The sequence below is a fragment of the Malus sylvestris genome, chromosome 17, assembly GCF_916048215.2.
Source record: "Malus sylvestris chromosome 17, drMalSylv7.2, whole genome shotgun sequence".
NCBI lineage: Eukaryota > Viridiplantae > Streptophyta > Magnoliopsida > Rosales > Rosaceae > Malus > Malus sylvestris.
Genome location: NC_062276.1, coordinates 26,016,994 through 26,037,707, shown reverse-complemented (window position 1 = coordinate 26,037,707; position 20,714 = coordinate 26,016,994). Strand labels below are relative to the sequence as shown.

The following is a 20,714-nucleotide window of genomic DNA, read 5'->3' as shown; positions in this document are numbered from 1 at the left end:
CAAACGAGTTCATATAATATAACCTGTATCAATTCATCGATGATAAGTACAAAATTATGTGCATCGATCATGAAGAAATTCAAGTATGAATTCTTACTCATAATTGAGTAGCCAAAAGTTTGGTTCGAGCACATCCCCTTTTTATGGTGAGTGTTTAATCTGTCAAATATCTTATTTACGTGTTTTGTTCGAGTAGCGCCCGTGTGAAAGGGCGTGTTGAGAGACTACAAGGGAGGAGTCAAAATATATCGAGATAACCCAACTACCATATACAATAAACTTAGTGCTGAACTTGTAGAACATCTTTAGGCCTTAGCATGCAACAGCTTCCCAACACACAAAATGTGAGGTCAATAAGTCATTCTACATCAGCTTCCTAAGGAAAGTAGGCTGAATTTCGATGGACGATTCCTGCCTTCGGATCCCTTTTTTGAATCCCCCGACGACCTTCGAGTATGAGAGCCACCCTTTCAAGAAGTGAACTGCCTTGAATTCAGGCACCGGACCTGCCTCCAGATCTTCTACATTGGGATAGTAATTGGAGTTGTCCTCCTGTATTGCTGCATTGCTGCCATTAACCTCCACTCCACAATTTTCTTCGTCTTTGTGCAGGAATTCAGGCACATGAACTGCCTCCAGATCTTCTTCATTGGGATAGTAACTTGGCCCGTATGTCAACCTGAAGTCAATATCCATGCTTAAGTTCCCTATCTCAGTTAAATATGCATGAATCAACTAGAAAGAAATGGAAAGTACGAGAACTATATGCTGAATGCTCTTCCTATTTTAGTTTCACCGTTTCCCTCAGAAGCTTCCAACTTTACGTAAACAGTAAATCACCCATACGGCACAGGTAAATAGGCTTACTACAGTGCAGCTTTGAGCCTGACTTCTTACCAAATTAAATCGCAAGGAAAAGTATGAATGATTCTTACATAGGTTGCTGTTTGTATGGAACACTCTCATTCTTCGACCCTTTTTTCAATGGTGAGTTGCTGATGGACATATGCCTAATGAATTCAAGCTGCATGCGCCAGAAATAAACATCAGGAATTTGCCGGCAATAACATGACAGAATGACCTAAAAAATACAAATATATGCACTCATGGAGCTTCTATATCAGCTGTCAGGAAAAGCAAGAAACACAGCAACGGCACAGTCTAATACTTGAATACGAAAGCCCCACTTATACAAAAATTGCCTATATTCTTACAAGAGATTTCAGATAACCAAACTGAGCAAGGCAACAACAGAAATCCTAATCACTTCCAGAAATACAATATGGTGAAGACTAATGATGAAACTAAAAAAGATTAGCCTGATTGAAGGCTGTTTAGAAATTCTAATGAGGATGAGGGAGACGAGACGACAACTTGGGAGTTCATTAAACATAAATGAAGTCAGTTGGCTAAGGTCAAATAATTTCACTAAAGCGTGATAATAAGTTAACAAATTTGGACAGTATGCACAAAAATAGCAACACTAAACATTTCTCTTCATTCAATGCGAGCATAAACAGATGAAATATAAAAGAGCTGAACTGTAAACCAAACATACAACATGTATGCTACGGGCTTTTCACCTAATGCCGCCACATAAAATTAACTCCCATGCCTGCTTAAATCATTATAATTCATTTAGAAGCATAAATACAAATTAATCTCTTGTATAGCATGTCAACATGCATCCCAATCCCACTTAAGGGTTCTTTTATTTCATACTATGCATAACTAAAGTTCTACAGAAAAACCAAGTTAAAGATGGAATGGTATACAAGTCGCTCATTATATGTGTTCCAACTCAATTCTACCGTATATGTTCAGATAAATATGTTAGACACAACTGTTTCTCGCAACGTTGAGAGTTGGCCTTCGGAGATTAAACAAAAGGGAGCTGCCATGCTATCCATTTCGATGAGTGATAAGTTTTTGTAAAATCAAAGCACAGGAAAAACAGAGATACTACAAATTTGATACTTGAAGGGAAAAGAGACACATACTTGATCACCATCCTTAATTCCAAAATTCCGAATGTACGCCCTGTCATTAATCAACTTCTGACCAACATGACACAAGCAGAAATGCCCCCAAACCAGTGACCTGAGAGCACAAATTCAAACAAACTTAAAACACAAGTTTTTCATTTATGTCAATTTTGCAAGGCAAAGGGATTTACCATGAAATCTTGTCTTGGGAGGGACCAAAGAAATCTTCTACTGCTTGTTTGAGCTCTGCTATTGTGGCAGTCCTCCCAACCTGAATTTCTGCACAATTCAAATTCACTACTGAAATTTACATGGGACCCCAATAATTTTGATAAAATTAAATTTTACAGAAAAAGAAAAATTAGGAAAAAAGCCGTTTAGGGTAGTAATTTTAGCATATGATCAGATTCTAAAAAGCAGCACCACTATAACCAAACTAGCTTTCCAAAAAAACAGATTTTTTATAATTTCATATAAAGGCATTTTCTAACCAGGATAGCTTTTCCAAAAGCACAATTATTCACCAATTCGAAAAGCAGAACCTAAAGAGAAAGTCAAAACGAAAAATGGAGGTAATTTGAAGTGAATTAATCACCGAAAACAGAGCCGTCGAGCTTGAGAACGGAGAGCTTGAGGAGCGGAAGCTGAGCGAGCTTCTTGTACGAGCTGTGGCGGGAGGAAATCCGCGCGCCGTTCTCGCGAAGGTCGTCGTTTCGCTTGAGCGGTGCCAAACACCGCCTCTCGATCAGATTCAAAACCCTCATCGTTGTACTAGTACCAGTGCCACCACTACCATTTTTCCTTCGCATCATTACAACTATATATACATATATATATATGATCATATACTTTAAATTTGAGCTCACAGCTGCCGTTTGCAAAGTTTAAAAGCCTGATCAGAACAAAAATTCAAAACAAATTCAAAAAAATTATGGAAAATTCGGAATCGATCACAGTAGAAAGGTGAAATTCAAATCGTGCTGTCAGCCACAGAAATTGAATGCACTGTGGTTGATGGTTTGTTAGGGTTTAGAGTGAAGAGTGAGAGTTGCAGAGAAGAATGAGGAAGACGGAGAGACCGTTATGGGATTTGGGGGAGAGGGATTGGTTTCGGGTGTGGCATGGCAGCGCGTGTCTTTTGAGAAAGTGTGTGGGGGTGGACTCCCGACCGACCAAAGCCAACGGTTCGATTTTCCCCCTCTTTATGGTGGATCTTCAATTTTTTTTCCTTTTTCATTTTTGTTTTATTTGGGATCAGATTGTACTTTTGTTTGTTTGTTCACAACAACTTGTATTCAAACGAATTTTTTACTTTATTTTAATATCACAACATGTAAATGAGAGGTTTTATAATCGAATCTTGTAGTTGGCGAATTTTGATGCCAATGTATTATGGTTGACTAAATAGAATGATTGAATCAATGTTCATGAATCATAACATATATCCAAATGAATCATTCTATAGCATTTTATTGGCTTAGCAAGCGAGAGATAAGCAGACTCGGACCGATAATATTTCATGCATGGTAAGCTACCGCCTTTCAGTCTTCATACTTACCATAAAGGTCAACTAATGACAATAGCTCTTCCCGAACACAGCTTACAAAATGAGAGGTGATATCAAAAGGTTAAAATTAAACCACAATTAGGGTTTGGGATTCTTTCACAATTAGGGGGTGTCTTCATGAGATTTAGGTTACGGCCGATTTTCCCCATCATGTTACACCCTCAAAAACTAATCATCTTTTATCTTAAATTTTGATTTTCGAATATATACACGCATATATCTTGACTCGAAAGTTCCAACCAAATATTTTCTGGCTCCTCCCCTGAAAATTATGAAACAACAGCTCAACAACAATGCGAAAATAGTGGCAAACTCCTTAATATATCATCTAACAATAATATTGCACCGTGTTTGCCTATTTGAGAAATAATTCAAAGAAGCTGGCAAGACTCTCTGTCAGCTCAACAGAATTAGGATTAATCATGATAAAAATTGGTTAATTAAGGGATTAGCACTGGTAATTCTCCATGCATACACATTAATTTATATGTTAAACAGAATTAACTAACTCTCTTCTCTTTCATTATCTCAACAGAAGTAACCAACTCTCTCCCTCCTACGCACAGAAACAAGAAGAAATAAAAGAAGAAAAAGAAAAATGGTTTGGATCTCTCCTGGCCTCTACAGGATTCAGATAGAGCGAAACACAGATTTCCGTTGTCGGTTTTGTCAGTTTTTATCTGAGTTTTTGCAGAGGGAAGAGATGGATTTTTGACGATTGCGATATCTGCAGCTAATTGGTTTCAGTTTTTGTTTCGTTGAAGTTTGTTGTTGGGAAGTGCTTGAGAGAGGAGAGAGGAGAGAGGAGGATGGGGATGAGAACATCGAGAAGGGAAGGTTCAGAGAAGAGAGAGGAGGCAGTGGCATTGGCAATAGACAAGGATAAAGCAAGTGAGTATGCAATCAAATGGATTGCTGATCATCTTTTTACCAAGCCTGGACAACCTCTCACCTTGCTCCATGTTCATGTTAAACAACCTTCATCTCCCCTAATTTCCACCCAAAGTAAGCACCATAAACCATCTCTCTCTCTCTCTCTCTCTCTCTCTCTCTCTCTCTCTCTCTCTCTCTCGTGAAAGAATGAATGATGATACGTGGTCGTTTGGAGAGTGTTTCTAAAATGACTAAAAACATTTTTGGTGAAATTAATTTTAAGTTTCAAAAGCACTTTAAGTGTTGTTTTTTAAAGAAACATCAAATGTGTGTTTTTTTGCATGAAGCACTTAAAAGTGTTTTTCCAAGATCCACTTGAATTTTTACTAATAATTGGTTTCAAAAACATTTTCAACATCGCTTTCAATCGTTTCAAAAACACTTCCAAACAAGCACATAATTAAAGTTTTTACAAATAAAAAAATCATATGTCATGTCATTTTAAGGGTACGACTTTATGTACATTAGAACAATATCAGCAATAAACGTGCACCTTGTGAAACATTTTCTTTTCGTAATACTGAAAGATATCACAAATTCGGATCTCATTCTCTAATAATTAAAAAGAAACTATATTTTAAAATTAATATGAGTCTATGACACCTATGTATTCTCCCAATGCTTTCTAGCTAAAGATAGTAAATTCCCCCATTTTATTTCTAAAATAATACAAATACATACAAAAAATACCCATTTTCCTTTTCTTTTTTTTCCTCATATCATTTTATGTTGCAGGAGGGGAATTGACAGAGGAGAACAATTACCAAGTTGAAGATCAAGCCAAAGATTTGTTCCTCCCATTCCGTTGCTTCTGCACTAAAAAAGCTGTAAGTCCTCCATTTGGTATTTTCTCCTTTTAATTAATTGTGACCGAAAGATCACATATTCGAGTGGTAGAAACAGTCTCTCTACAAAGCAAGAAGACTTGTTGGCTTGAAGTTATTTTTTTTAATTAATTAGTTAATTCAATCATCATTTTAATCTTTTTTCAGAAAATTACTTTCTCCATATAATATGATTTGATCATTAAGTATTCTCCTTATGATATGATTTAATCATTAATTAAACGCAATTAATTCTTCATATTATTTAATTGTATTGATTTGTTGCAGATCAAAAGCAACGAAGTTATAGTGGAGGATACTGATATAGCAAAAGCACTTATCAACTATGTCGCTGCTAATTCTATTCGGGTTTTGGTGCTTGGCGCACCATCCAAAAACAGCTTTGGCTTTTTCAGGTGCTTTTTCTTCTCCTTCATTATCTTATTTCTTGTCTTCATTTCATGTTTTTGTTCTGCTATGGAATAAACATCCATTGAGATTGACATAGCTCCGTAATTTGTTCTTTGAGATTGGATAGAAGTGGTCCTTGAACTTGTTCATCTTCATTATCTTATTTCTTGTCTTCATTTCATGTTTTTGTTCTGATATGGAATGAACATCCATTAAGATTGACATAACTCTGCAATTTGTTCTTTGAGATTTGATAGAAATGGTCCTTGAATTTGTTCACCGTTAATCATTTTGATTATTCTGTGAAAATCTCCATTAAATAAGACCAAAATTTGTTACTTTGCTCATTGTTTAATAACGATTTTTCACGGAATGATCAAAATGATTGATGGTGGACAAATTCAGAACAGTTCTATCGATTTTAAATCTCAAAGATCAAAGTGAGGAGTTATGTCAATCTCAATTACTCTTTTGACTAAAAAACGCATCAATAATGTTCAAATATCATTGTTCCCAAAATATAGTGACATTATCGATGAATTTTACATCATATCGACCGTTGTTCAATAGGTCACACGCGTCATCACAAAGTATTTCTTATACGTGTATGTATGCATATAAACACCTTAGTTACTTAGTTAATTAGAATCCTAACATCAATGTTGTTGTTTTTACAAAAAGATTCAAAGCGAAAGACATCCCAAGCACCGTGTCCAAAGGGGCACCAGACTTTTGCACTCTGTATGTCATTGGCAAAGGAAAGATCACGCATTGCCGACCAGCTACTGCTGAACTACCCTCAAATGATTCGAGAAACTCGCAACACATGAGGCTCCACCAGCACTCCAGAGGTTTGTTTCTGTAATTCTAACATCAATGTATGCATGTTTGTTCCTCACCACATAAGTATTTTGGTTACTTCCGGTCACAAGTTACCCAATTTTCTTTGATTGGTGCAGAACCGGAGAGCCCGCTGAAGAACAAGTTCAGGTAAGCTTCGAGTTCAAACTCTCAATTTTAATCTTGCTTTGTCCAAGTAGTCTCTACATTCAATCAAATGTGTTAAAACTTAAAACGGTGAGAATTAACCTCTGATAAAAATGATACAGGCCAGCATTATCAAGAGCAACACCTATAGTGAACAAATCATATGAGCCCTTGCCAGGCATTGATTTACCGCCGGTGAGCAGCAAAGTGCAAACCATGGATCGCATCTTAAATTATGATAGCACGCCGTCGAAAATGACCCATCAAAGTTCAATCGGCTCAGAGTTGGACAGCAGAAGCTCTTCGTCATCTTACTCCGGAACCAAGTTCATTGACATGACATCTGCGCCGAATGGTTTTTCATCATCCTCGTTTGAAAGTGGAAGGTCATGGTCATCACGAAACAGGGTAAGACATTTTTCCCAGCATAGTAAACTTGAAAACACCACCAACTACAAGCTTTGGAGCATGCTTCCAACTATTTGCGAATGTTGTTAGTGACGCGGTGCATAAAGAAACGCTTTTAGTACAATAACACAGGATTCATCCAGAAAAGTTCGAAAATATTGATATACTAGTTTGCCTCGAAAATAATAGGATGACATGGAAGCTGAGATGAGGAGGCTCAGGCTAGAGCTCAAGCAAACAATGGAGATGTACAGCATGGCTTGCAAGGAGGCAATCTCAGCAAAACATAGGGTATGGATGCGACCTGTTATTTGACTATATACTTTGTTTAAGATAGGCACATTCAAGCGTAAAATCTGATGACGTATCTTCACAGGAAAAGGAACTTCACCAGTGGAAATTGAACGGAGAGCACAGATTAGAAGAAGCACGACTCGCTGAGGGAGCTGCATTTGCACTTGCACAGAAGGAGAAAGCGAAAAGTAAGGCAGCAATTGAGGCAGCACAAGCAGCTGAAAGGGTTGCAGAACTGGAAGCAGAAAGACGGAAAAACTTAGAAATGAAAGCTCTTGAAAAAGCTAAAGGAAAGAAGTCGCTAGCATCAAATGGGTACGATCTCAGGTACAGGAGATACACAATTGAAGATATTGAAGCGGCGACGGAGTATTTTTCACAAGCCTATAAGATTGGAGAAGGAGGATACGGTCCAGTCTACAGAGGTGAACTAGATCACACACCGGTAGCAATAAAAGTTCTGCGTCCGGATGCAGCCCAAGGGCGGTCGCAATTCCAGCAAGAGGTTGAAGTATTGAGCTGCATTAGGCATCCAAACATGGTTCTCCTACTTGGAGCCTGCCCAGAATTTGGTTGTCTGGTCTATGAGTACATGGCCAATGGTAGCTTAGAAGACCGTCTCTTCCGGAAAGGCAACACCCCGGTGATTCCTTGGCAGCTAAGGTTCAGAATTGCTGCAGAAATTGCCACCGGACTTTTGTTTCTTCATCAGACCAAGCCAGAACCCGTTGTACACCGTGACCTAAAACCCGGCAACATCTTGCTAGACCATAACTATGTGAGTAAGATTAGTGACGTAGGTTTGGCCAGGCTTGTCCCTCCATCAGTAGCCAATGCTGTCACTCAATACCACGTGACATCAATGGCCGGAACATTCTGTTATATCGACCCAGAGTACCAGCAGACCGGAATGCTTGGGGTGAAATCTGACGTTTACTCACTCGGGGTCATGCTTCTACAACTAATAACTGCCCAGCCGCCAATGGGTTTGACTTTCAAAGTTGAAGATGCTATTGAGAGTGGGACTTTCGCGGAGATGCTTGACCCTGATGTTCCCGACTGGCCTGTTGAGGAAGCATTAAAGTTTGCGCAGCTAGCCTTACAGTGCGCTGAAATGAGGAGAAAAGACAGACCGGATCTTGGTAAGGTTGTGCTACCGGAGCTAAACAGATTGAGAGTACTCGCGGACGAGAGAATGGATCCTTTCAGGCTAGGTCGTAGTGCACCATACTCACCAAGACAAGTAAGTTACATAACATAAGCATGAAAGCTTTTCTTTGTTTTAACTTTTTTCTGCCTGCGTTCTCAAAGTTTTTCGTTTTGTTTTGTTGTTTGGTTTCAATGTAGGATGTTATGAGCGACCGCCTCTCTGGATACTACAGCCGTTCGAGCACATCGTCGTATGCCGAAAGAATGTTCTCCGGTTCCGATGTCAGGCATTAGCTTAGAATTCCAAATACAGCCCAGAAGTAGCCAAATTTATGTGTGAATAGAATTTTGTATTGTCAAATTGTTACTTTTTGTGATGTCGTCTATGCCAGACTATTTGATTCTGGCCAAGACAAAGCAAGGCAACGAACTAATGCAACAGAAAAATTAATGACGAGAACCGGCTGAATCGCCTTCTCATGTTCCGTGATTTTTGTGACAGGTTTATGGGTTTTAAATTTTAGACGCAAAGAAATCGCACGAAACCGTGACCGGGATTAAACAAGAGACCTGTAACTCAAATAATTTAATGAGTTCAAAATTTAGACGCAAAGAAACCGCCCAAAACCCTAAATCGTAAACCAACCGAAATTGAGTTATAGTCCGCATCAAATTTGACAAGAATTGTAACTCAAGTAATTTACAGGACGCATCCTCATTGTCTTTGCTAAAGATTTGTGAATACTTGAACTACAAGCATTCTACTTTCTACCACTTCAAGGAGGGGAGCTTATGAGCATGACTAGGAAATTTCATCTTTCAGCAACAAAACTAGTACTTTGCTACCAAATCAAATATTTACAGGCCTCGTCTGAAAACACGAACATACTAACGTCACACGTAGCTTTACAGGTGCACTAGCATTTTCATCCACAAATGGATTCTTACAACAAAAAGCTCCATAGAATAAAACAGAATTGGTTTTTCTGAATGCCAAAGTACTCCCGTCACTTTTGCATTACATCTTACGACACAAGTTTATGTGAAAGTGTCATCGCGATCTCCTTCCACCGTGTCACCCTCCTCCAGGTTGCTGAACTCAAGGTAATGGGTCGGCCTGTGGTCCTCGTGATAGTACTCCCTGGGCGTTCCAAGCTTGATGCCGTATTTCATGCTAGGTGTATGCTTCACCCCCATGAAGTTGTAGTTCCATGGACCGGTGTCCGGAATCTAAAAACAAAACGGAAAATGAACAAATTAGCCCAATAAAAGTAGAGAGACCCTCCCACAATATTAGTGGGAACACAAATAGGCCGAACTAAGGGTACTAACGAATCTCACCATATAGAAACCAAGGAAGCGGTCACTGAGAAGCATCTGAACCTTCTCGTAATGAGTGGGAAGGTATCCATGAGGATTGCTTCCTGTGTCTTTATTGACACGTCCCCATTCATAACCAGATGGAGTAAGTTTGTATGCGGTTAAAGAGCAGGAACCTGGAGTGAAACTGCAGGTTAAAATGATGCATTTCTCCCCATCCCATTGCTTGGTGTTCTCTAAAATCTTGGCATGAGAAGTGAGATCCTGCGGGAACAAAAAAAGAACAAAAAGGGTTATTTTCTTGTCCACCACATTCCTCCATAACAGAAGGCAAACCCCAAACAAACAATCATAACAATCGATCAAAGATCAGAAGGATTGATAGATTGATTGGGTAAAATACCTGAGGAGAAAGCTGAGGAAGCTCATTTGGCTGGGTGTGCATCCATCCCAGAGGCTCCAAATCGTTGAGGAAATCATGATCAGGAAGAGCTGATGGAAGATGAACTTGTTGGTGGGTCCCCCATTGTGGTGGCATTGCAATGCAGCGGATTTCCTTGACCTGAGGGTTGTCCGGTGGGCTTATGCCATACAAGTAACCAGCTATTTGCGTCCTCAGATCCGCAATGCAGATGAACTTTTTCAAAATGTTCTTAGGCATAATATAGGTGTAACCCGTTTCCTGTAGCACCATTCATGCTCCCATGTCAATGAACAAGTAAGGATAAGATAAGATCAAAGCACAAAAACTACATAATATCATATTTATTAAAAAATAGAACCCTACCTTTATATCTTCTGAATTCACATATATATGATTGACACGAAGATATAGATTTGTAGCTGATATTGCTCTCACACGCCAATCAGTTTTGGAGCCAAATGCACTTTGCTCATAGGGACTTGTAGTGGTGACAATGAGTTCATCACCATGCACATTTGTAGTCCTTGTTGTGACTGCTGTCAGCTGACTGGCTTCTTTGGCCTGAAAATGCAAATTGAACAATATAAGTTAACTCATAACAAAATTAAAAAACAGCCCACGTATATAACTGAGTCAGGCAAAACAAGTCTACATATATGTGCGGGTGTTGTGTGTATCAAAATTCAAACCAACAGAAGAAAAACATCACCTGTTTTTCTATTTCTGCAATTTGCTGTCTCTGTTGAGAAGGTGGGGTGATCTCAGCTCCGAGTATAATGTCACGGATCTCAGATTGTGTTAGGGCTGATGTATTCACATTGTTCTTTTTTGCGTAGTCTGACAATATGAGATCCCTTAGAGCAACCTCAACCTGTACCATGCATCGTATTCAGAAACATTATTAGATTGACAGATGCACACATAAGTATGAAAAGTTAAACAAAATCTACAAAAGTTCCATTCAAATAGACCTTCTTAACCTTTCGGAGTACAAAAAATCAAAATCATTTTCAGATTTCTGGACAGATCAATAAAGGTAACAGGTGATGACCATAGCCTATAGGTTATCATAGCAACTCTGACTAGTGTGTGTGTGACAACAAAAAGCTGCTAGCAGAGAAACATTTACTTAAAAGGAATGCACAAACACAATGACATTACCTTCATCCATTGATCATCAGAAAGAGAAGGCCAGATGTGATGTGGCTCGGTAATGACCGTTTTATCAGGCTTCAGTAACATCTTTGCCTTCTCATTGTTCACATGAAGTGCACGAAGAATCAAAATTAACCGAGAGAATGCAGTGTATGATGAAATACTCTTCAACCAATCATCATAAATATTGAAAAGAACCATCTGTGGTTCAGTAGCCTTCAATATCAGATCACCAAATTTCTCGATCTTCAAACACGCTTGGAAAGGAAGCTGGAGCTCACTTCCTTTTATGACTATGTTGGGGAAATCGAGCAAATGAACCTCTAAGGGATCCAACATTCCCTTGCGAGTCACAATAATTTGTTTTGGCTGTTCTTCCACTGGCAAAGAACGCACAAGTGCAGCAACTTCTTCTGCAGTTTTCCATTTAGCCAACTGACCAAGACGCTTCTGTCCTGCCCACACACTTGTGTGGATAACCTGCAAAATATGAACTTATGACATGAAGTTCAAAACCTCCACAGAAAGGTTAAAGAAAAGAGAGCGAGAGAGAAAGAAAGGCTAATTTCCAAATATCACAGAAACAAAGACATACCTTCAGGAATAGCTGCCCCGTCCTTGGATTGAATATGAAGATAGCACCATTGATTGGTTTCGTAGTGAGATTTCCTTCAAATGTCTTATGGATTGTAACACGATACACATTGGTATCATCAACAAACCAAATGATTTGATTGCTGAAGATCTCCCCATAGTTTTGGGATGACAAATATGGCTCTGTAGGCTCGGAAGAATATAGCTGCAATCCTTTCCTTATTCGCTCCCTCAGGACATACAAGGCTGGATTTGACTGCAAGAACATGAAGAATAATTAGTTAGCTGCTTCTGACAAATTTTAATCTAATAGAAGTACATCATAAAACTTCAATAGTGACAATTGACATACTTTCATGATCTTGTTCATTGCCTGTTGAAGCAGCGGTTTTGAACCAGGAAACCAGTTACCAAATGCAGAATGCAAATTATATGCCAAATCAAGACCAATCATCACCCCTGCATGAAACAAGCACGATTACATTCCCAAAAAAAAGATAAACGAAAGACACAAACAATAAGGCAACCAAAAAAACCACAAACCTGTGGGAGATGGATAGATGGACATGTTGTCAGTGGTATAGTCCATAAACTTAGCTCGGGTGTAACGCTCAATATCGTGAGAATCATAATCTCCCCAACGGAGTTGTACATCTATCCAGTACTTATTGCTCGCTTTCTGGTCAAACACATCCTTTGGCTCAGCAACAAGACTAGGTTTCGACATTGGCCATCTATGGGCAGCAAACAGAAGAATGTCAGCACAAGAGCTGTTCATTTTGTAACTCTTCCTGGGATGTATCGTTTCCTTCTGCACAGTTTCAATTTCTAAAGCATCCAACTCTTGATCCAAAACCTGACAGAGATCCATGACAACACTTTCATGAATCTTCTGCCACAAGTGAGCACGGAATATCTGAATCAGTGATATCTTCAAGGTTGGAATCTTCCCGTGCATAAATATTCCAGTTAAATCTAGCTGCACTTGGAAACCAACATATACATTGGCCCGATTTATGGTAGGTGACCACCAGAGAGTAAACCTACGATTGGGGATTTGATTGAGCCCAGATCTCTGTGCATTTGTCAACTTTTTATACTTCATCGACTCCTCAAAACCAGATGCTTTCTCCCAGAAGAGCCCCTCCCAGGTAGGAAAGCTGAAATTAGAAAGAGTTCAGTAATGTGCAATAACTCTCTGAATCAACAGTAATACAGACACTTCACAGAACTTATTTGCAATCCATAACATGATGTGAGTCGCTAAAATATGAAAACATATGTTAAAAATAATATTTATGTTTTCCACAATCATATATAAGTTTCACATTTGATATAATTGAGAACACATAAAACAAATGCTAGATTATAGAAAGCCCACATAGATCAGCCACAATATGAATTTTATTAATTTGATGTAATGATGGGTTCTAATTCTAATTAGTTGTATCTCAACTGCAATTGCGTAGGTCAATATCTTTCATTCACCTATCACCTATGCAATCTGTATCTATGCAATAAAGTGTAGTATAATGTTCTATCGGCTTATGGTCTAGAATAACTTTATGAAATATTAAAAATTGATAGCTAACTGAGCAACATTGAGTAGCAAACTTACTATGTTCCTTTGAATAACGTATGCTCAAGGATTCCTTCAACACCTCCAAGGGCTTGAATCACATCAGTTCGGTAGTTGTTTAAGTTCCACAATTTCCCATCATGCCTCTGGTGTGTCCACCAGAAAGGATTTTGTTTCAACACTTGGTACTGCTTAAAATCTGTCCGAACTCTCCAACCTTTGTCATATGCTAAAGTATGCCGGTCCTTTTGGAACAAAGTATTTATGCGTGGTATTCCCCTATCCCATGAATCCTGTCAACCAAATGAATAAGTGTTTAGAAATAATGTACAGCCCTAGATAAAAGCAAAGGAAAAGAATTTTAATTTTCACAAAAAAAAAGGATATAACAGGGGAACAAACACTAGGCAATAACAGAATGCTCACTTCCAAATCTTCAAGAGTCAGACGCCTATTTTGCGCCTGAGCTTCCTGCCTTTTCAGTGCATATTCTGCCCAAACACGTTGTGAATCTATAAATTCACTCTCCCATGGTTGTATGTAACGGTAAAGATTTGGAATCAGCTGGTCCCCTTCATGACTCATTCCACTCCTAAAATGACTCACACCAACATCAGTCTGCTGACTGAAGCGGAGGTCACTTTGTGGAATCAATATGTGCCCCATAGATAACATGCCAAGCCCTCCAATTTCCTTTGGTGTGTAAAAGATGACAGGTGGAAACCTGCTAGGCATCTTTGAATTCAACCCAATCTTAATACGGGTCTGAATCTTATTTTCACATTTGACAAGCAAATCCAACAGTTCTTGTGTATGAACAGTTGCTTCACGGAAGTAAGTCATTAGACCAATAAGCGCTGTATTCCACTTGTTGACAATTTTTGTAAATGTTGTAGACCCTGAGGACATAAGAATCTGCCTCACACGATTCTCAAACACCTTCATGTGTTCATCATCAACACGTAAGAAAGCAACTGCAGTCCTCTCCTTTGTCTGCTCATTCTGCAAATTCCAAACCCCATCCCTAGTGTTGCTGAATGCTTCTTGACTCATTCTTATCTTGGGAAGTATCCGAACTTCAAATCCACACATGCTGAAAAGCAAATTTGGATTATCCTTGCTGTAAACAGAAACAAAGCTGTTCTCCCACTCCAAAGTTGTGATGCTTCGAGGGAGACGGTTCTTCATATCCCAGAAAACACTCCTCCCAAGATTGACATCATGTTTCATGAGCCTCATTCTGGCATCTCTTGGCCAGCATTTCTTATTATTGTATCCAACCATATTTTCATTATTGGGGTCCGGATGCTCAGTAAGATATCGCTGAATAAGATCACGAGCCTCCTCATGGGTGAAGCGGAACAAGATATGCACCCTGTCTATGTATCTAGAATACAGCCTGATAGGATGCCGTGTCTCAACCTTTGTGTCCCAATAGGTGATGAATTCATTTGGCATCTGGGGTGGACCGGCAATTTCACTGGCCCGAGTCAACCCAAGAAGTAACAGATCCAACACAAGCCCATAATATTGCACTACAAAAGATGCAAACTGAAGACCACGTATGAGACCATACGAATTTGTATGACTCATATCTTTGTAAGACAATACCACATTGTTCTTTGCAGTGACATAATCAGCAATATTATGGTCAAGAACAAGACGCAGGAGCCTATTTAGCATTGTCAAGTCAATCTTTTCAAAAAACTTCTCAAACTTCGTTTGAAGCATCACCACACACTGCCCCTCACTCGTGTCCCATATGCTCTGTAAATTGTTTATTCCCTGACACCATTTATAAACCAAGAGTGGAGGTGGCTCTGAATCTGCAGGCTTGATCCAGTTTGGAAAGAGATGACGTTTGTCACCCTCATACCATAAATATTGATCAAGATATGCATCCGTAATCTTCTCAAGAGGTTCTATCTCATAAACTGGAATCAGATAGCTATACAAATCCATGAACTCTATACCAACTTCTTTGAATGCACGCTGAGTGAGCAAGTGGCGCTTAATTCGTGACAATGCCTCGTGAGGATTGTCATAGGCTTGTTCAATGAGACCCAACTCTTCTCTTTGAAGCTGGTTCAATCTTACAGCCACACTATAAGACTCCTTTAACCTCTCCAGAGCAAGGATCAGAAGCTTGGTGTCATGTTTGTATGACAATGGAGGGAACGGAATGGGTGTAAACTTTCTTGATTCCAACCAGTGCACGGTTGTGGTGTAAATTGCAACTGCCTCTTCTGGTGTAACATATGGACCATCTTTCAAATAATTGTGCTGACGCTCCTGCTCTGCCTTTAGCCAGAGACGAGTTAATCTTCCTAGATTCTTCCGACAAACTGTCTTATCTACAGTAGCACCTCTTCTTATACGTTCACGATTGTAGTGAGCAACATTTGTCCACCAGTCTGCCTTCGATTTCACATAACGAAGAATCATATTTTCAATAGGAACAGGCAAACCAGGAACCTTCCAAGGGATGTTAGCTTTCCAGCAGCGCCATGCCTCACTGAGATGTTGCAAGATAGTTCTGGCTTTATTTTGCTTGATACCCTCTGGCATGGCATCAAGAACATCATGCATCACAGCAGCTCGAAGCTCCAAGTCGAAATGGCTTTCAACACGCTGCTTAGTAACAGTCTTTGCCACTCCTTTTGAATGGCGCCCTTCAAACTGTCGTGCAAGTAAATTTCCCAGCCACCGTTCCAGAAGAGGTACTATGCCACGAAGGAAGAACAACCACACCCTCCACATTGGTGCCCAGAACCCACATCCTGGTCCTTTTCCCACAGGCCCAGTATTGAACCGGTAGTAAATCAAGTGCTTCAAATCTTTGCACATTCTAATCTGCCTCATCAACCTATACTTGTAACGGTACATTCCAGTCAACTGACCAACATGAGAAAACGTGTATTGTAGGCCATCAGCCAATTGAAAGGCATCAACATTACCCAAACGGAACTGGATATTGGCATCAACTACAAGCTTTGTCAACCGCAAGATTTCACGGCACAGATGAAAAGCATTACCAAACCGAGATTTCTTACGCTCTTTTGTTGTCAAAGTCTTCACAGGCTTCAGATTGAAATTATAATCAAGGTGAAGGTAATTCAAATTTTTCCTGTGGATCAACAGATTAAGCATGTTATAACCCTGCTTACAGACTTGAAGACCCGCTTCAGCCCAATCAAGTTCTGTAGTTTGGAAGAACTTGGTAGCTTGAAGAGATCGAAACAAATGTTTCTTCTTTTGAGCTTTGGGTGGTCTATGATGCAGCTCGTTCAATACAAAACACTTCAGCAATTTCTGATAGCTGACCCGAACTTTAACTGGATATGAAGGAGGACAATGTTCCTTGTACCACTCAGACACAAGGGGTATATCTTCTGCTCGACGGGTCCGACCAGATCTCATGTTAAAAGGGCGTGGGGCAAACAAAAGAGAGATTCCGGCAGCTGTGGTGTCAGTATAAAGCTGAGTATCGTTGAGAAATGGTTCCACCACATCTGGCAATGTAAAGATATCATCTTCCTCCTCATCAGAAGTTTTCTTCTCACGCCTATCCTTATTACTGCTGGGTATTGGGTGTATCAACGGATCATAATAAAACGCAGGTAGATCAGGATCCTCGGTTTTTATGTACATCACCATGGGTGTGTGATACACACAAAGCTTGACCTTCCTGGGTCTATTGTTGTAGAGATGAGGGAATGCAATCCTGTACTCCGTTCTGAGAGGTGACCGAATAATGAGTTTGTTGATGTCATTAAACTCATTCCAATCCTCATCCCCTTTCTCCATATCCCGATACAATGGTTCAAATTTAGGTCCACCTGCAAATGGTATAGCAAAACAAAAGAGGCGCATATAAGTTCAAAGCTAAATACACCAACTGAACAACACACATAGATACAACTTAGCAGGTTAATGGGCCTTTTTAGTTACTATAGGCTTTGGAAGTAATATTTTGACTGAGGAAAACAGTTACCAGCTGAGCAATATTTAAAACTGTAAACATAACCCTGGCCTCACCCCAGTATCCAACAACAACAACAACAACAACAAAGCCTTTTCCCACTAAGTGGGGATCACCCCAGTGTCCAACATGGCAAGTAAAAAATTAGAAGGGACCACCACTGCACCCAAATGTTTGAAGTGAAGTATTAAAGCATAGAATAATGATCTTGTCAAAACAATGTATGTGCCCAACACAATGCTCAAATAGAGTAATAAATTGATAACATAATTTCCCTAGACTGCATATTCAACATCTTAAATCATGCAATGTGTGAAGATCTAATGCCAATAAGAAACTGGAAATAACACGATTCTGCAAGCAGACCCTTTGGAACTGACAACTATCAAAATTGCCAGACATATTAGACTTATTAGAGGACTGTATCAAGCCACAGTCTAATGCATAAAAGGCTGACACCAGAAAGACACCACTAACAAACAATGAAAAACAAAAACAATGAAATAAGAGTAATTTTTCTTACAACAAGTGGCAAGCCAATAGAGAGAAAAATACGGATACCTGGAATGCACATATTGAGTGCTTTGGCTGTAAAAAAAGACTCCATGTCGAAAAGGTAGAAATAATTGCGGTCAATAAGATCAGAAAGCAGTTGTCCAGCTAGTCGATGAAGAGTTGCCATGATGGGAAGCGACAGATGCCACTTCCTATAACTTGGGCCGTTTATGAGCTTTGTCTTAACAAGAGGTTTATGGTCATAAAACCATGTATACACAGCAGAATCTTCTTCTTCATCCAACTCCAATTGAATTGGCTCTAGGGGATCAACGTCTAACAGATTATCAGCATAGTCTAACGGAGGTTCCTCATCATCAAATGGTGGAAACCGCATTCTTTTGAAATGCCGACGATCCCTCTTCTCCCTTCTCATCATAATCCACATTGAACCCCACTGTAAAAATAAAGTACACCAAATCCACTAAATATCATCCAAAGGAGGAAGAAAAGGCTAAAAACTTAAAGAATTGGATAGCATAATATATAAACTTAAGCAGCATATAAATGATATAAGAGAGATAAGCACCTGAGCCAAATAGATGGGTTCAACAACCCAAGGTATTTCATTTACAAATGTAATTGCCCCAGTTATATGGTACAAAACCTTCACATCCCGGACCTGTTACAGAAGTAATTGATAAAATCAGTGCCACATCGGTAAAAATCACACAATGGATAAATCTGGACATCAAAAATGAAAAGTTTGCAAGGATATGAGAGACATAGAACAAGTACCTGCTCCCATGGCATTGGCATGTTCTCAAGGAGCTTGTAAACGGCATGGGGGACAAACTTAAGTGCTCCGAGATACACTCGTTTATCATGACGAAATTTCTTTGAGGACATATCTCCGTGGTCCCTGTCAAAAGACACCAAATTAAATCCTATTCAGGTCAAGATCTACCTAATGCAGTAAAGTACAAGCACATTCATTACGTGAAACCATGAAAGGGGACAAAGGACACCAGTAGTGATAACAAAAACAAAATCATACTGGTGAATTAAAAAAACTTTCTAATGCAGCAAACATTTATCAAACCGAATATGTATAACAGAAATTAAAAGATATCTCCAATGAGAAACTGAAGCTTCTCTATCTCGAAATAAATTGACAAACGCTCCGAAGATTTTCTCATACAAAACACATCAGAATTCAACAATAACCATAAATATCAAACGCCTAAAGCAACCTAACCTCTTCAACAACCTCATACTTAACCTGGTTCCATACTTTCAACTACGATACACTAGGTCTTAAGCAAATCTATTCTTCACCCTTCTACGTATAAATTTTCAAATCAGTTCATTGAAAAAATAAACACAAAAAACCCCAAAACAAATCCATTATCCGAAACCTAACCTACAGATCTTCGACGCCAAAATTAAAACGAAAAACCATACAAAGATATATACATCACAGTGGAGCAGATAAAAACTAACCTAATGATCTTCCTGACATGTTCAGGAGGCATGTCCTCCTTCTGCGACTCGACGAAGCCGAACTTGCGCTTATCGCTATACCGCTTGGAATTAAGCTGCTGCCATTTCCGGGCCTTCTCTTCAAGCTTAGCCTCGGCATCAGCTGGAGAAGGCAACACCGTGTAAGATGGCTGAGCCGCCGGCGGTGGCGGAATAGACGAACCGCCGGTGCCAGGCGGCGCAATCTGGCCGTTGTTCCACATACTGCGGAACCAGAAACCGAATCGAATGCCAAACCCTGCACAAGGCTTGTGACAGAGAGCTTTCCTGCTTGTGTTTCCACTCGAAGAAGCTTTTGAGGAGCTTCAATGGCGGTTCGCGGTTTCTAGGGTTTTGCGGGTTTGGCTCTCGTCTTTTCTCTCAGAGTGATAGAGAGAGTGAGAGATGTAAAAACCTCAATACGGGTGTTGAGATGTGATTTTATATTTTTGCTAAAGAGAGAGATAGAGAGAGAAAGGCGGACGCATCGCACGTGACGGTAGTGAGGGGTGAGGATCCGAACGACTTACCGATGGGCTTGTTTCGGTAGTTGGATTCTGGTGTGAGCATTTGAAGGACCCAAATTGTATTTAAGCCCACAATCCTTAAATCCAATTTTACTTTATAGTCTGAACCCAATTATTTCGGTACGTGCACGATAGGTCTGTCATATATGAGAGTTAAATTTAAAATCTCGTACTTACTCACAAGTGAAGGATAATACTATCATATTAAAAGAAGGTCTAATCAGATAAATGGTTCCCGTGGTCATAAGGTATTCGGATGATAGCCTCTATGGTAAACAAATTCAGATTTAAACCCCTGTGGTCACAGTTTGTTAGGATTTAAACCCATGTGGTCTAAGTCTGTTAGGATTTATGTCATTCTGTCATTCCTCCATTAGGTTTAGGTTGGCAAAATCGGATAAATGGTCCCCGTGGTCATAAGGTATTCGGAAGATAGTCCATGTGGTAAAAAAAAAATCGGATTTAAACCCCTGTGATCTAAGTTTGTTAGGATTTATGCCCGAAACTAGAGGTTCTGTCATTTTCCCGCTAAGCTTACATGTGGAGCAGAGTTTCTCTG

The 20,714-nt window shown here is 39.5% G+C and overlaps 3 protein-coding genes across 3 annotated transcripts; 1 reads left to right on the top strand and 2 right to left on the bottom strand.

Annotated features, from left to right (window-relative positions):
* Positions 1-70: 70 nt before the first annotated feature.
* Positions 71-3,174, bottom strand: LOC126611590 (uncharacterized). Its single transcript, XM_050279896.1, has 5 exons — positions 2,581-3,174; positions 2,177-2,264; positions 2,001-2,100; positions 936-1,024; positions 71-679 (listed from the first exon to the last, which is right to left on the bottom strand). Exons 1-5 carry the CDS (start codon positions 2,828-2,830, stop codon positions 364-366), a joined length of 843 nt encoding a protein of 280 aa, XP_050135853.1. The 5' UTR covers positions 2,831-3,174; the 3' UTR covers positions 71-363.
* A 2,009-nt stretch (positions 3,175-5,183) lies between these two features.
* LOC126611586 (U-box domain-containing protein 52-like) lies at positions 5,184-9,042 on the top strand. The gene is made up of 8 exons (XM_050279893.1): positions 5,184-5,312; positions 5,598-5,725; positions 6,402-6,571; positions 6,680-6,710; positions 6,830-7,115; positions 7,305-7,406; positions 7,492-8,652; positions 8,757-9,042. Exons 3-8 carry the CDS (start codon positions 6,547-6,549, stop codon positions 8,850-8,852), a joined length of 1,701 nt encoding a protein of 566 aa, XP_050135850.1. The 5' UTR covers positions 5,184-5,312; positions 5,598-5,725; positions 6,402-6,546; the 3' UTR covers positions 8,853-9,042.
* A 153-nt stretch (positions 9,043-9,195) lies between these two features.
* On the bottom strand, positions 9,196-20,052 carry LOC126611581 (pre-mRNA-processing-splicing factor 8A-like). Its single transcript, XM_050279882.1, has 15 exons — positions 19,611-20,052; positions 18,906-19,029; positions 18,697-18,789; positions 18,174-18,564; positions 14,057-17,469; positions 13,670-13,923; positions 12,595-13,211; positions 12,404-12,510; positions 12,053-12,307; positions 11,464-11,937; positions 11,012-11,173; positions 10,666-10,863; positions 10,282-10,560; positions 9,900-10,142; positions 9,196-9,788 (listed from the first exon to the last, which is right to left on the bottom strand). Exons 1-15 carry the CDS (start codon positions 19,850-19,852, stop codon positions 9,597-9,599), a joined length of 7,044 nt encoding a protein of 2,347 aa, XP_050135839.1. The 5' UTR covers positions 19,853-20,052; the 3' UTR covers positions 9,196-9,596.
* Positions 20,053-20,714: the final 662 nt, after the last annotated feature.